The sequence below is a fragment of the Manacus candei genome, unplaced genomic scaffold (assembly GCF_025592945.1).
Source record: "Manacus candei isolate 608988 ecotype Guabito, Panama unplaced genomic scaffold, ASM2559294v1 h1tg000049l, whole genome shotgun sequence".
NCBI classification, from domain to species: Eukaryota; Metazoa; Chordata; class Aves; order Passeriformes; family Pipridae; genus Manacus; species Manacus candei.
The window spans coordinates 29480655-29498268 of record NW_026138097.1 but is presented as its reverse complement, the minus strand read 5'-3'; the positions used below and the strand labels follow the sequence as shown (position 1 = coordinate 29498268).

The window sequence follows — 17614 nt, the reverse complement described above, 5'->3', positions numbered from 1 at the left end:
TCTGTGCTGCACACCAACAACTGGGCAACATTTCCTGATTCTTGATGTAGTTTTAGCAAGATCTTACACATGTGAAGAATAGACACACATTCAGACCTAAGCTCATTTTCCTGCTCTAAGCTTGCCAGGCCTGAGAAATGTCAGACCAGACCTCCTTCTACCCAGAGCATCCTCTTCTGGTATCCCTCCAGTGAGGGAAAACACAGTATCTCCCTCACATATCTGCTGTTAACCAAGTTAACATCCAGTCCCTGTTAATTTTCCTCAGGTTGCTTGGCTTGTAGGCACAACCATGCCCTGTAATGGATGTCAACTTGGCCTTGGATGCAGCTCATGTCCTCCTTTCCTCACTTATCACAGGCTGTTCATGCCTTAATCTGCAACTGTTTAATTGGTATCCCTCCTGTATTTGAATGAGTATTTTTGCTCGTGCAGACTGCTGACACCACACAATTTGCAAGGCTAAGGAAAACCTCACCTAAGACATACAAATACTACTATGGCCAAAGAAAGATGGATAACAGAGTTGCTGTTAAAAAAGTTTCTAAGATAATTTTTGCACATACTGCTAAAATGGGCTAAAGACCAGACAAATCCAGAGAAGGCTTGAGGCTTAAAGCATTGTTACTGTTATAAATCTTAAAACTTACTATTACTGTACAAATGCATCATTGCCACTGATATTATCATTTTTGTTTGACAGCCTTGCAGTCATTGGCCTGTCTCTGTACCATTGTCTGAGCTCAGTGAAGTCTTGGTTCCCCATGGCGCTCAGCTCTCGTGCCTCTGCCAGTGCCAGCCATGCTTGGGACAAGCCCTGTTGCTGTCCTGCCACCACCCAGATCCGGCCACTCATCAGAATTGCGCCAGAGGACAAGCTGCTGCAAAGTTCTGGGCGGTTCCATCTGCTCTGGGGCAGTAAGAGTGGCTGATACCTCCCGTACTGAGTAAAGGCATGAAAATGCACAGCAAACTGTGTGTCCAGCTTAGCAGGCAGCTGTGCAAAGACCTGATAGACTCAGTGCACATCTTCCTCTCCTGCAGGCATGCTGCCTTTCATTCCCTTCTGTGATGAGAGGAGCTCTCTTTCCAGAGGGCACTTTAAGGGATCTCAGAATCTTTGCATCTTTACCTTGCAAGTGTCTTCCATTACACCAAACTGGTTTGACTTTGTTAAACCTCAGCTAACTTCAGTTCCTGGTGGCACTATTTCTTGTCTTGCTTATTGACCCAGGTACAGTAAATAGTCAAGTCTGCAAGGACATGATTGGCAGTAACAGGAGCAGCAGGTACATTTAGGGAGGTTGCTAATAAAACACTAGCTTCAGCACCCTTAGGGGCAGGGGAACAAAATCAAGCTGAAAACTTTTTTGCATTCAATAAGCTGAATTTTTCCCTTTGCCACAGCACATCCATTGGTATTGGAGCCCTCACATCAAAATAAAAGTAGAGCTAAGATGTCATTAAATGGTTTTAGATGCTCCTAGTTCCAGGTGGTGATTTATTTCAAATAGCACGTTTGGACAGTCACATCCCCTTTCTGCTCTTCTATCCCTATGTGGGGTGGACAAAGGAAGGATCAGGAGTTCAGTTGTGACAAGACAAAAACCTGCTGTTTTGCTTCCCAAACACATACCTCTTTGCGACAGTTCAGGAAAATATTGTTGACCATTTGGTGGGGCTCCATCAGTACCTTGACAGATGGTCTTGTGAGAGGCAGTAAGTACCATCAACAAGGCACAGAGTAAATCCCTGAAAGTAAAAGAGTCTCAGCCTTTCTGGGTTAATTCATGATTTCTGGACATGGTATCGAAAACACAATAAAAGACTATACAGTTAATTTCCCACTTTTTACATCCCTCAGTTCAGCAGGTCAGGCTTAGCTGTGACTGAAGTTGTTCTGGTTTATAAAACTGCTTTTATTTTTTTAAATGGAAGTTAATACAGCAGACAAACATTGTATTTAAACTGTGGCATGGCAGAGACAAGATGAATGGCAGCCATCATTTGTCACTTTACAAAGCAGCTCCACAATTTTCCTGTCTTTTAACACCTCTTTAACCTTAATTTTGCTGATTTGTGCAGTCATTAATTAACTATGTATGGTATACACAGCTGATAGACCTGGAATTTCACAGTCTATTAGAGTACATAATTTGCATTTATGTCACAGTGTTGTTAAACCAAATCATTATGTTAAACTACACATATACATCAAATTTTAGGAAGTCAAAACAACTGATTATTGAAAGCAAAAAAAAAAAAAAGGGGCAAAAAAGCCTAAATCACATACCTTAGCTGTGGGAAGGATAGCTTGCATTTTCCCCTCCATTAACAACTGCAGCTCTAAATCTCCTGGTCTCAGGCTTACAACTTCACATTCCTTTCTTAATAACTGAAAAGACACTACAGATGCCCATATGCTGGCAGAGAGCCTTTCTGCTCGGTGGGGACTGTGGCTTAACCTGTGGGCAGTGCCTCCTCACTTGAGCAGTCTGTAGCCTCTTGCCCAAACGTCTCACTGTGTGCCCAGACCAGAGCCTCGCTCACGGCTGTGAGCTGTTGCCCAAGCTTTAGTGCACCAGCAAACCACACATATTTAACAATTTTATCATATTCAGAACACATAATTATCAGTTTCTACTAACTGAGATTTTTTTTCTACATTACCACCAACTGTGACTGCAAGAGCAGAATGAGTTGCTGAGATGCAAGCGTTGACTCTGCACCTGGGTTTTGGTAACTGAAATGGACCAAATGGCACTATTAAAAAGGAAATTGAAGAAAACAAAGAAAAAAAATAGCTATCCTGTTAAACCATTCTAACTAAAGGCAGATAGTGATGGGACAAGGGGAGCAGTATTAAACTAAAAGAGAGGAAATTTAGATTAAATGTTAGAAATTATTTTCTGTGAGGGTAGCGAGACACTGGAAGAGGTTGCTCAGAGGAGCTCTGGATGCCCCATCCCTGAAAGGGTTCAAGGACAGATTGGATGGGGCTCTGAGCAACCTGGTCTAGTGGAAGGTGTCCTGGTCCATGGAGGGAGTTTGGAGTAGATGATATTTAAGGTTCCCTTCAACACAAACCATTCTATGATTCTATGAAGTGTTACGTTGTTAAAAAAGGACCTGGAGAAAAAAACCCAAACAGATGACCTCTTAAACCATTCTAACTGAAAGTAATGCAAAAATCTGAACAGGAAGGCCCCTGCTGGAGCTGCAGGAGCAGCATAAGGCAGCAGTGCCTGGTCTGAGTGTCTTGAAGCTGCAACTCGGCCAGAGCTCTCTGGCTGGCCCCCGCTCCTTGGTCCCAGCACTTCTGCCCTACCAAGGTCTAAGATGTTTCTGTCCACTTTTACCCACTGTTGCAGGCCCTTGACCCCCACCTTCCTCCCCATCTGGAGTGCTCCCGCAGGCTGTGGGCTGCTCCACACACTGCCACAGCTTGCCCCACTCAGCCCTGCAGTGGAGGGCATCCGAAAGGCAGTGAGTCTTTTCAGAGCAGCTTTTGCACAGCTCACTCTTTTCACTTTTGACTGAGTGCTGGTGTGTATGTGTAACAGGAGGCTGATACTTCAAAGAATGAGCCACTCTGTTTTTTTCTTTCCTGTGATGACAAGCCTGCAGTGGTAGCCAGGGTTTTGGAAGTGGTGGCTGTCACATTTGACAATGTGGCTGTTATTTGGCATGTTTTGATTTGCTTAATGCTGCTACAGCACTATGATAGTGAGTGGCCCTTTGCGCATGTCCATGGACCTTGGGCAGAAACAAAAGCAATACAAAACATTGTTCAAATATTGCATTTAGTACAAATTCTCCTCCTGTCCTACCACCCCAATCAAAAAGTCAAAGCCAGAGAAACTTAGAGGAAAATGTTGTGGGGTTTGGTTTTGTTTTTTTTTTTTTTTGTTGTTGTTGTTGTTCTTGTTTGTTTGTTTTTTGAGGGAAGGGTGAAAGTGTCTTTTTAAATGGAGTTATATTTGCTATGGAAGATGTTAGGCTTCATATGGTAGATACTTTTTTTTTCTCTATCTCAGTGGATGACAGAGGTAGTAATTGACTGTGTCTGTACACAATTCTCTGCTAGAAATTTTCTCTTCAGCCCTGATGTTATTAAACAAAGTACTGTCATGACATATTCTGCCTATGTAACATTAATGTAAAATTTTCTGCCTATGTAACATTAATGTAAAATAAATTACGTAAAAATCCACCCCCATAGCCAGTGGGCTATGTATAAATGAAAAGACTTATGTGAGCTACTAATTTAATTGAATTTATGAAAATAGTGAATCAGTAAGCCACTGTTATTTTGCTTTCCTAGGTTTAGTGGTAAGTTTCAGATTTTACCCATTTGGGAAAGAAAGGTATTTCAGTGTCTGGAACTGCTCATCCGACTACTGAAATTAACTGCAACAATCAGTCACTGTGAGTACTTTTTATCTATGTCACTCTCTGAAAGTAGCGAAAATAAAAGTGCAGAGAGGCAAAGGTTCTACAGTAAATTTTGACAGACATGTACCAGGAAATAACTTGCTTTTTTTCCCTCCTGTTAGCTATTAGAAGGGTTGCAGCCTTTGATGTGTTGGTAAGAGTGACCTTGATGTGCACATCCTTTGAGAAGGTTGTACCAGTTGTTCACTTGGGCCTGGTAAAGCTGGTGGAAATCTTTCCAGGGATTTCTATGGGCTTTAAAATTAGGTGTAAGCTAAACATTTACATGTTGTAAGAGTTTAGCATGCGCTTTCTTCTGGCAAAGCAACACAAATGCTCACAGAGAGAAGAAACTGCTTTTAAAATTGTATTAAAAATATTACAGTGAGTTTGATTGAGAATTAGGTTTAAGAATAAAACGTTGGCATGGTGTCTTGCTAGAGTACTGTACCCAACTAGCACTGGCACCCATGCATGTGCCTTGCTGGACTTGCAGAGGACTGTGGTGTGCCAGTCTTTTGACCGATGTGTCCCAGTCAAGATGGTGCAAAACCCAGGTGGAGCATTGGGGAGGGCAGAACTTGAAATGTTTGTGTTACATGGAGCTGTTTGGTTTGGCCCTCAGAAGAGTGGAGCATGAGTTCGAAGCAAATGCTCCTAACCCAGGTTATGAAAAGGTGTGCAATAGTCATGGCTTTTCTCACTTGTCTTTTAGAACAGCCTGGAAGGTGGGGATGCCCCTCTCATAACAGGTAGCAGCAGCAGCCTTCAATCCTCTTGCCTGAGGATGAAAATCAAATCTCTCAGCACAAATATCTGAAACTCGCTTTAGGCTACTATTTAAAAACCGTCTAGTTCCCTGGAAAAGAGCCAGGACTGCAGAGTTCTTCAGCAGATGTTGGTGCCCATCTGTCCTCCAGGGAAAACGCTTGTCTTCAAATCAGAAGTGGCTGTAGCTGCTCGACAGCCCTGGCCCTGGCAGCATTCAGCACAGGTGGCCATCAGACACTCACCTGCATCACATATTGCCCAGCTGAGAGTAAAGGGCCTTGCAATCTGGGCCCTTGATGGGATTGCCCCCATGTTCACCATGCCTGTGTATCTGTTTGGGGGACCACACTCTGCTACTGAGGATGACAAGGCAAGGGGGCGGGTTTGCAAAAAGTGTTGTTTTGACCCAGTCTGAAAGGCTTGGACATAAAGATTTTTATCAAGAGTCTCATCCCTCCCTCCTCTCTTTCAGAGTACTAAGCAGTCTCTCCCCCTGTGCCCAACATCTGCTGGCTGAAGCTGGAAGTGCCTGACACTGACCTGTGACTTCCCTTTGCTGCTCGCTCCCACTTTTCTAGGATAAAGCTTCATGTGCATCACATTGCTGCTATTAAATGTTCATTTCATTAACTTGTTGGTAATATTTGATGATCTTGGTGCATAAAATCTCTTGGGTCCATTCCACTGATAGTAATTTTGGATGTACATCTGCCTTCCTGAACAAACTCCAAACATTTTTAAGCCCTTTGTTTGTTTCCCCCCTCTGCTTTGGATTGCTGTCTCCATCTCTCCTGCTCCTCCCCATGATGCAAACAACAACATTAAACTCCTCTCTTTCTGGCTACTGTCAGGAGAGGATGAGTAACAGTGATGGAGGAGCTGAGGAAGTCTCCTTTACAGTGCATTGGCTTGTACAGTCTGTGCTGTGCCAAGATACAAAAATTTAAGTCAGCATTTCTGATTTGAATTGTAAGTCTCCCTGGCAAGATGCTTCTACAGGCTCATGCAACTCAGGAAACAATTATTCCTGAGCCTTTACATGCACTGCACGCTGGGATTCCCAGCAATGCACAAGTAAATCAATGTTTCACTTTTCGTTTCTTGGCTGTGGTCTATGCAACCTGTGGCCAAGATCATATTTTTTACAGCATATTCCTAACCAGTGGCACCAGCCTTGAGGTTTTCAGGGTTTTTTGTAAGTGTAGATAAACTCTCTGCAAGTGGTGGCAGCTGAGCTCTTGCAGCCATAACAAGGGGTGAACTGGGTGTTCTTTTCAAAAATACCTTTCCCCTTGGCTGGCTGTTGTAGAGTAGGTTGTGGTCATCAACCTGGTGCAGAGGGAGGGGGCAGTGAATGACTTAAGAGCTGAAAGTAAGCTATCTGATTAATATTTAAAATACACAAATGGCAAGGATTTGTTTGCTGTGTGAAGCTAGGCATCAATCTATGGAATCAACTTCTGAGTTTAAACATACTGCACTATGACCAGCGTTTCTCCACAATACAGTAGGATTTATTAATAGAAAATACGTCAATATGAGTTTGTCTTTGTACATGTTAGCAACATGTACAGTGAAACACATTTTTTTTTCAATCTATATTGTTATAAGTCTTTTGTGTTATCTGACATAACCATTTATATTTTGGGCTTAAATATGTTATTTGTCAAAATGTACTTTCAGTGTTAATATACCTTTAAAATCATAGTTTATCTTTTAAATATTGAATTCTTTTTTTTCCCTCAAATCAATATTGCTCATGTTAGTGCAAATTTGTTAATCTTGAGATAGGTTAACCATTCCTTCCAGACCATAAACAGCATTTAATAAAACAGTGAGATTTATATAGCTCTACACAGCTGAACAAGATTCTAATACGAAGCTTGTTAAAAAAAAAATCCAACATTTTACAGTACATCAATTGCATTTTATACATTTTTTGGGAACAGTTTTGTTTCTTCTCTATTTCTGTGTGTGATCTAGTACAAGAATGAAGGGAACAGCAATAGATAATGATACTTTCCTCAATATTAAAAAGAATGCATCATATATATCTTGCTCGGTATGGCGGTAGTGTTGGATTTCCAAGCCTGGAAAAGAAGCCAGGTAATTCAACACCTTCTCAAAACTCAGTACAGCAAGAGTGAATGTTATCAGTCTGAGCACTTGCCACTACAGAAGAATGGAAACAAACCAACACAAAGTATAGACAAAAGGTATTTTATGTCATGTCATCGATCCAGAATCTCTCACTTGAGCAATGGTCAACATTTGACTCCAAGTAATTCCTAAGAGGAGCTGAAAGAGGGCAATGTGGGCATTTCAGTAATTTGAAGAATGGATATATATTCAACTTACAATAACCTCCTGTCCTAAGAACTTCAAACATAACAATGCATCCCCTTAGCCTGTTGGCAAACCTGTGTCTGGAGAACTGTACCAGCCTGGTGTTTATCAGGCAGTCAAGAAGAACTTCCAGTTGCGAGTGACATTTTTATTAAAAAAAAGTTTTTATACTGAAAATGTGCTTTGTTCAAAAGAGCACTGCAAATGTCACTTATTAAAATCAATGTAATAAATAAAATATAAACAACCTGTGTCCAAAACTATGAATAATATTTTTATCTACCTCACTATACATCTGGCCCACTGTGCCCCTCCCACCCACCCTTTCTTAAATTTTTTAAAAATTTTTTTGCATGCGATTTTTTTCCCTCTGTTTACTACAAAGAGCAAAGGTTACATATCGTACACTGGGAAAAGCTGCCAAAAAGATTAAACTATAGTCCTAGATTACTGATAAATCATTTCTACATCACAATACCTGCCTGCATGAACTACTCGGGCCGCATCCTATAGAGTGAGAGACTTCTCCCCCTGTGCACAGCCAGAAGTGTGCCAGGTGATGTTAAGACTATTACAATGACTAATCACAGAAATGTTTGCAACCTAAAACAAATTCCTTATTTGTAATTTAAGCAATTTAAAACTACTCCATTTGTGGTGGGTCTTATACTCTGAAAACTGTATGCTGAACTGTTGCCTGAATCACACAAATTAGAAAATGCTTGATTCTTTTCTTTCCTTCCAAAATTACAAGAGCTAAAATGAATATGCCAGTTCTTCTGGCCTCCTAGCCTAGATAACTTTTCTTTTCTTTTTAAATTAAAAAAAAAATCTGTCCCTTACATTTTTTAGAATTTTACTTTAAATGCACAGATATGGTCTTTATTTCAGTATTTGAGGAATGTGTTCTGAGTATTGGATTTTCTTTTTGGTATGGGTTAAAATAAATGATTGTCCTAATGGTTCAGGAATTGGACCCTTTTGTAGTCTAAAGAGTTTGAGAAGTCCAGACTTGCGTCTGTTGGGTCTCTGTTTTCCATTCCCTCAGGGAGATGGCAAGATCAAACTCTGCCTTCCTTGAGCACTTACTGGTTGGTGGCTGGAGAGTAATGAAATTTCCTCAAGAAATGCTATTTTAATGAAAATGGCACCTAGGGGTGATGAAGTTGGAGAAAAAAAATTGGTTACTCCATCTTTTGTGAGCATGTGGTCTAACAGTGTTGAATTTCTATCAATGGTTACAAAAGCGAGTAAGGGAAAGCACATACTGGAGTTTCCACTGTTTAAAAGAACTGAAAATCAAACAAAAATTGAAGCTTAACAAGGAGAACATCAGATGGAAAGAAGTCTTACGCCACGCAAACACACACTCAAATACACGCACACAGAATACTATGCATACATGGACACACACAAGTAAGAATGTGTATTTGTATGGTAGGTTCTTGGAAATAGACATTCTTAGCAAATATGGATGACAGATCAATTGTAATTTATTTTCTTTTAACACTGTATCATCATAAAGAAAACTGGTATAAATGAAAAAAATCTATTTCAAATATCTACATCTAAAATTTTAGGCAGTGAAAAAGCACTTCGTTGACAAGGAGTGTGGAATGATGAATGTTAGTTGTCAGAAATTGCTGAATGCCTTTTTTTTTTAGTTGCCACAAACAAATTCACATATCAGAACAAACAATACTGCTAAATATTCCTTTTTGTTTTTTTTTTCATTTTTTTTGATTTTTTTTTTTGTTAAAACGCACCGGGGAAAAGAAAACAAAAAACTGGAAATTCATACATCTTTCAAAATTTGAAATTGAAGCAATATTTAGAACCATAGATGAAGAAACACTGTGGCATTGGTGTAATATACACAATGCACCTTTTTTTTTATCTGTAATGTACATCAAATACTTTACAACAATGCATTAACAAAAGGCAAGAAATATCTTGCTGTACAGAGGAAACCCCAAATGCAACTTGAAGCCTAGATTCACAATGAATGAGGATATTAAACAAAGTGTGAGAAGCTGTTCCCCATACAGTATGTATGCTGCTCAGTAACTTGTGCTTAACTCTTGACCCACATCCACTGTCATGTTCTTCCTCCTTCCTTCAGCCACATTCAATATACAGGACTGAACTTTAGACTCTACAGGCCAACAGTAAAGTTGCCCCACACTGTAAAATATATATATGTATATATATATTTCTTTCTAATTACTCCCAGGTTTAGCCTTCATATCTTTTAGCCTTCTAAAAAAAATCTCTTAATTTTTTCCATACTGGTTATCTGTGCCTTCCTATGGAACAGGCTTTAACAAACTAAATTTGCAGGAAAAAAAAATGTCTTGTGGTATGCATGCACATGCACAGTTCCTGGAGCTTTTGTATCTGCCTAAGTCTCAAACCCAGGAGTCGGGAGAGGCTGGATAGTGGCTTGTTTCATAGTTAAGTTCACTATAGGGACGAGCAGCTGAATAGAAGTCGACGTAGTTGCCAGTTGACTTTAGTCCCAGGTGCATGTTGTATTCACTTGCAGGTGGACGATGATGCACTTGGTCCTCAAAGAAGGACTCATCATAGTTTCTTGTTGAATTCTGAAATGGTTGATATGGTTCATAATCTTTTCTGCTGGGCTCCTGTGGAACTGGCTGTGTTGAAACCTGAAAGATAGCAACACCCACAGCTTGTTAGATACAACTTATTGTGGGCAACAGGATGGAAGGAGTAAATCTTACATATGTTCATTGTGCTTGAAATACAAAGTTGTGCATTATGTTAACATCTGCTCAAGGTATTGCTTAGTAGTGAATTAATTCCACAGCTCTGCCTTGTCATTTTATTTCTTTATGTGCAATAGTATTATTATTATTATTCAAATATATTTATTATTTAATATTATTGCTGCTAAAGATGCTGCTTTATGTCAAAAGTAGTTTATGCAGCATAGCTTATAGTTACTTTCATAGCTACAATCTGTGTGTAACTGGGAGCTATATAATGCAAATATTGGTAACCAAAACTCAGCCTTGAAGAATTTGAATGGAAGCAACATACACGTCAAAGACACTAAACATTTTGCAGCTGTCTTTGACAGAAGTGAGATTTAGGGGGCAGGCAACACTGTATCCTTAAGAACCATTTACAGTCTTCAGGACAGTCACATGAGAAAATGTCAAGCAAAGTGCCCTGAAATGGGTTCTTGTGTTACTGTTAAGCAGAACCATCTTCTTACCACCTCCTCAACACTTCAAGTTGACAATCTTGTGTTGTTGTACATTCCAACTAGTTGCCTTGAAACTGAAACGTTTATGATAAGCAGGAAAAAAAATCTCAGATGGTTCCCTAACCTAAGGTTGCCATAAAACTTTTTTCATATAGCCCTAGTGAATCTCTGTTTTCATAGTTGGGACTTTATTAAAATTTGAAATGTATAAACACATTGCTGACTATCTCAGGAGACTATCTTTCACTTTACGCCACCTCTATAAGTTTGGGTAGACTTTGTGATTGCAAAATAATGTAGCCTGTCAATCTTCATAAAGTCATCACTGCAAATATTGATTCTCAGACACCAATGTCAGAAGACTTTGAGGATCCTGCTGACTTTGCAAGAGTTAGTAATGTTCCAAGATGACAGGAGCAGTTGCACTGCCTAAACTCTGCAATATTTGTTCAAAACATGCCTATATTGGACTCTATGCACACAGTACAAAAGATTGCTTAAATTCACTACCTTTCACAGTCCCACAAATGATCTTACAAATTTGGGCCCAATATTAGAACTGCACAAGTGAGCATAACTACTCTACTTTCTATTTCTAGTATCGCTATCAAGGTGTACAGGACTTTCAGGACCTCCATTTCATTTCATGTATTCAAACACAGGTGTTTAATTTGAGCATAAGAGAAAAAATCTACAGGAAGAAGTCTGATTGTATGTGATTTTTTTAATTTGTGATATTTTTCTTCATTTTCATATAAGATGTTGCACTGGTCTTTTGCCATCTGGAACAGTAACATTTTAGTCTCTGTACTTACCTGGTTATGTTTGATATCTTCAGCAGGTGCACCATACGAATTCCTGTACAAAGTTGAGATTCCAGTGTTCTGAGCTGGAGAGAGAAAAAAGGAAGGAAAAATCAGGTTTACCAAACATACTTCTTTGGCCTCAAAGGGAATTCTTAAGGCTTCATTAAATACATCATACAATGTTGGTTTCCCACACACCAAAGTCTTTAAAAGCATCTGCAGACTTTTTTCCTCTCACTAAACAGTCATCATCTTTGCTTTGGTGTACATACATGTCCTTGGTATACATTTATTAATGCTGACAGGCTCTGTCACGTTCACATCAATCTTGTGTGCTTCATATATATAAATCAACAAAATAATTTCATATACAGCTATCATTCAATAATATATTTCAGGTTAGAGATGGGATTGTATATCACACATATGCTAAACAGGTAGCACTTGTAAATATTGAGATTGAGAAACATTTCAGTTCTTTCACTTCAGTTGGATGATGTGGATTAGTAATTATTAATTAATATAGTAGTGATTTTGCTACTTCATGAAATTATTCATGCAAAAAGTGGTTAAATGCAAGTGAGAAAGGAGTTATGCAAAAAAGTAATATGTAGTTATACTGAAGAGGTCTTGCTAAGGGGGTCTGAAATCCATGACTACTGTCACTGTTGTCACTTTCTTCTCAGATGTCCTACTACTAAAATGCACAGACAAAACTGAGATCTGAGTTTGAAATCTGAAGTAATTCTAAAGACAACGAGGATATAAAGATTTAGTTTTGCAAAAATTTATTTCCCACTTTGTCCCAAAAAACCCCTTACAAAAAGCTTAGAATTTTCCTTGCAAAGCTGACTTCACTGATCACTGTGATTTGGCTATCTAGCTGAAGCTTACTTTGTTGGTAGGACTCAAAAGATTGTAGCTATTTCTCATATTTGAAAGACCATGAAGGCAGCCTTTTGTGTGGCTGCTGCATGCTATTAATGCATTATTAACTTTCCAGACACAACCAATGATTGGATGCTGTCATGAGGACTCTTACTACAAAAGCACAGACCTGAAAGTAAAAATTGAGTAGTTGTCAATCAGAGTCATCAGTGGAACTGAAACATGTTGATTGTGACCTCTCTTATGTCCTTGCAATGGTATAAAACCTGGAGGCACCTCTGAGGGCTAGGACTGAACATCAGAGCTGAAAGCTGGGTATGGGATCCATGCTAGTCACATCACTAAGAAGAACCACAGTTACCGAAGGTGTAAACAGTCTTTCTTCCTTTGGCAACATGCTAGCATGGACCCCTGCACGTAAAACTGCCTCTACCTTTCCCCTCACCACTGCACCCTTTCTGGAGAAAGGAATGGCATGGCCTTCACTCAAAGTTGACCGGAACATGCCAATTCTGATCTTCACATCAGGGATGGATTCCATGTTGAAGGTATAATTTTTGTCAGCACTGTTCCATGTTGCTTCTTTTCAGATCTCAGACGATGTTGTTAAAGATCTCCAGCATGTTTGTGAAAACAGGATAAAGACTGGGCTTATATGGTGGAGTGATAAGATCTAACAGCTGGAAAAAGAGATTTTTCACTTCATAACCATTAACTGATGGGGTGAAAAAAACTCTTGTGTCTTGAAGAGCTGGATGCAATTAGTAAAAAAAGTGCATAGTCTTATGTAAGAAATAGGGAAGAGCTCTGGAGGCCATTGGTATTAGGAGTTCACATCAGCATTGCTCTTTCTGGTGCATCTCATGACAGCATTACTATCAGAAGTACAACTGACAGATCTTTCCTTGATATCATCTTTTTTATGCCTTTTTTTTTCTGATTTTCTTGCTTGCCCCATAAAGTGCTAGAAGAACTTGGGTTACACGAATTCCTCTTATCATGATCTAAAGATACCCAGTGTTTCAGCTATCCATTTTGTGAAATCCTAGATCTTGAAAAAAAGATGAAAGCGACTTTCAGTGTGTTGGACTGCCATAGATGGAGGAAGAACTTCTTGTAACCACCTTGTTTTCATGTATACAAATTGCAAGATAAGCAGGTTTGATGTTTCATGCACGCAAATTTCTAGTCAGGCAGGGCAACATTGTGCATGGTTGTTTGATGTCAAAAGACTGGTATAAGGTGCAACATCTGAGGGTTTTATGAAGAATCTGATGAAAAATAGCAAACTGGACACATGCTAGTTTGTACGTTGTTTCTGCAGGCAATCAGAGAGACCTTAAGAGGAGGGTCACGACCCTTCCATACAGATATATAAAAAGGCATATGGTACATATGTGCTGCTAACAGCCATGACTATCATAAACCCAGAAATAGTTCACAGTTGGTGCACAGCTGTCCAATGCACTCTTGTGACATTCGCACTGATATGGTCACAAATGTTATAAGCCGGATGGAAGATTTATGGTCTCCCAGATCCCATATTCTGCGATGGAAAATGGATAATATCAGCTTATGAAAATAGCTGCAAGCTCTGCATTGCTGATTTCATTGCAGTGATGTGGATGAAAATTCAAACAACCTACTATTCTTTTCTTAATGTAATAAAAACAATGAGACACAAAGTGCTTGAAAATAAATGCCAAGAGTTCAAGAATAAGAAATCTTGGCTTAGGCTATCTTAGAGGTTGAGATAATTCTGTTTCTGGAGGAAATGTAAATGAAGCCATGTAGCTGCTAGCAGTGCATGCAGCCCTGCTCCAGTACCAGCTTCTGAACATGCAGGTGGCATCCCTGGGAACTCCACTTCTGCTCTGCCATGCTTCAGTGAGCAGTTGACTTTTGCTGTCCAAAAGCAGAGAGTAGATATAAAAGAAAGAAGAGAATGAGCTAGATGAATGGACAGATATTGTGTGGTTAGTATCTGATTTGCCCTGTTAATATTGTGTATGTAAAACAGACAGAACGAGAGGCTAATGAAATAATTTTCTTTTTTAAAGCACGGTAAGAGAAGGGGAAGGAGTAAAAGGAGTAAGAAATGGAGATTTTCTTGCAGCCACACTTCTTTGCAGAGATGTGAGAACTGTAGCTGCAGATGAAATTAATTAAGCAGTGATCAGTGTGAATGTTTATGTATACATTTTATGCATTATTTAAATATCCATACATGATAGTACTGAAGACATATCTTTTACTAGGTAAAATTGTGAGAGTTCTGAAATGAGTACTGTTATCAACCTGCAGTACTTTGTGGTTGCATTGCATAATGAACAATACAGAAAAATACCTTTCTTTCTTCCCCTGGGTAGTTTTCAAAGTGATACATGTTAAAAAAAAGTCATATAGTTCCTCACAGGAGTCTTCTTTAAAGCTGACAACAGCTTTGAAAATGACGTTACTCAGTGGTTTATGTGATAAAAATGTCACTGACCAAAGTTATCCTCATATGTCCCAGTCACTTGATTCATGATGTAACATTCAGCTTTCAAATGTTGTATTTATTCTAAACACATTTACAGACACTTTGAAATAACAAGATACTAGCCTTTTGCCCTCAGAAACACAAACTGATAACAAGAAAGGAGAGGTCAGCTGGCTACGTAGTATTTCATAACCTGCTTTTTCTGCTATATGCAGCAGGTGTCCATTTTATAAAATTTATTTCAGGACAGTAAAGGAAAATGTTTCTGTGCCTCACAAATCTTAGGTAACAGAGATCATCGCCTGTCACTATCACTGGCACCTTCCCGCACAGTGACAAACGAGGTAAGGTCATGAGAAAGGTTGCAGGGTATTCTGGTTTCTTAAAGCAATAATAAGTTCAAGTAGCCTGAGCACCTATAGCTATTGTAACACTTGATGGTTCTGAATGTGTTCTGAATGTGCAGGGAACACTTGTGTTCTGAGTGTGCAGGGACCTGCCAGTAAGTTTAAATAATAAAAGTAATGATGATTGATTCTTTACAGCCAAAAGAAAAATAAACTAATCAGAAGGTTTTTCTGCAGCTGGAAGTGAAGATGCAGCGTGTAGACTATGATGCACATATTAGTTCAGTGAGGGAACTAAGAAAGTAAAAGAAACTTCAAAGGAGTCCCATGACAGTATACAGGAACCTTATCTTCCCTGTTCTGAAGGAAAACATCATGGTATAGATGATATTATCACATACACATTTAGTTCCCATTTTTTAATGGAATATAACAGTTTTTGTCTTAAAAATATACTTTAGGTGACAAAATTTTATTATTGCTTATTATTATCTACAGAGAGGAGAAAATGTACAGTAAATATAAAAGGCCTCATAAACCCGTGAAGAGAGCAATGAGAACTTTGATATTGTGCCTCTAGTTTTTTAGCTAACCCTGTGAAATCAATATAAGTTATCATCTTCAGCCAAACTGTGTACTTCATAGTTTCTTCATTTTTCCCAGAGGTTTCCTGACAACTCCCCACAACGGCAGGAAGCCAACATTTCTACTTTGAAAATCCATCAAAAAACCTTCATTTCAGTCCCAGTCAAGAGGTCATTAAATTTTTGAACTATAAACTGAGAAGAGCTTTGGAGAAGAGCATGGAGACAGTCATGGATAAATTGGAACTACAGCTGTGGCTCTACATTCTGTATAAATCCATAAGTCAAAGAAAGCTCTATGTAATACATCAGCTTAGCAAAAAAATAGAAGAGCAGATCAAAACAAGTATATGTCAGGTGAAACCTGAAAAAACATTCATCTAAGTCCCATCTAAGTGGATGTATCAGTTGCAATGCACTGTCTGATGCACAAAAGGAAACACAGGCATTGCAATGAACTTGCTACATGAACTTATATGAGGCCATTCAGTAAAGTAAAAATCTCACAAAAATCACAAACACTGATTTTAGATTTTTCTTTAATCAAATATTTATTATTTAATGAGCTACAATTAAGTTACACAAATGTCATGTTGAATGTTGATGAGCAAGACTCCTTCTGTGATTTTCCTGTGTTCTTAAAATGGTGCTTAATTTGAGCTTAGACCAAATGAGCAGAGATTTGGTGATCTGAAAGAGAGAGAAAGTTATTTGTTAATTCCATATTTATTTGTACGTTGGTCATGTAAGATTGTGAAATATTATTACATTTTTTGATTCAAATTTAGTTTTGTTTTTTTCCTCACTGAGCTCAATAGCTGGAAAGACAGTTGATAGCTGAGTGTGATGCTGAGAGTTTCAAGTTTCCTTATTAAAAGCCCATCCAAATAATCAATAGAAACAGACAAATAAAAGGCGATATTAAAGGAAAACACAACGCAAAAATCAAAGGGGAGCAAAGGTTGCTGGAACATTAGAAACCTCATAATCTGAAAATTATATTGCAATAGAAAGGAAACAAGGGAAACAGGAATGGGAGAAGAAAAACCCTACAGTAAAAAAACAAAATGAAAAGGGATGGGGAAAATGAAAAGCTCATTTTTTTTAATGTGTGGAGGGAGACAAGACTATCTGCAAGGAAACACAAATTTTCAACATGGAGACACTGAACCTTCTGATATAATTTGCTAGTCTAAATTTGCAGATAGAGCTAGAACAAAATACTAATGTTTCTGCCTTTTCCTTTTCAGCTTGATGCTGTTATTCCTGAGATTCACCCTTCATGGGTCCTTGACAAATGGCTGAAAAAACTGCAGTCCCGTCCTCCATAATCAGACAAGTAAGGACCACTCAAGTGTTTTAGAGAACTACCTTGTGCAGTGCCTGTGAAACACTCAAAACATTACAGATACATAAAATGCAGTACCTTGACTGAATCTTCCGCACTCTCCCGTAGGACCCTGCAGAAGCCATTCAGGACACTCCTAATTCCTGCATTTTCCAGATGCTCTTAACTGTCATTCGTCTCTTCAGATTTTCACTTTCATGCTAATTAACGTTCCATATTGTATTTTCACACAAATTCCAAGTCCGGCCTTCAGGTTTTGCTTACACAATCACATATGACACAGTAGATGCAGTATGAGTATCTTCATATCCTGAATACAGTCTTGGAAGCTAGTATGGATGGTTTGATGCTGAGTCAGCATGTTCCTGGTGTCCCC

General features: G+C 38.9%; 1 protein-coding gene across 5 annotated transcripts in view; it reads right to left on the bottom strand.

Moving 5' to 3' along the window:
- Positions 1-7892: 7892 nt before the first annotated feature.
- CTNND2 (catenin delta 2) overlaps positions 7893-17614 on the bottom strand; it is a 627538-nt gene continuing 617816 nt past the window's right edge. For all 5 annotated transcript variants that reach the window (XM_051799301.1, XM_051799302.1, XM_051799306.1 and 2 more), the window contains 2 exons: positions 11599-11672; positions 7893-10220 (listed from right to left, as the gene is read on the bottom strand). In XM_051799301.1, the coding sequence (XP_051655261.1) occupies positions 9960-10220; positions 11599-11672 (335 nt within the window). In that variant the 3' untranslated portion in view covers positions 7893-9959. The remainder of the gene's footprint in view (positions 10221-11598; positions 11673-17614) is intronic.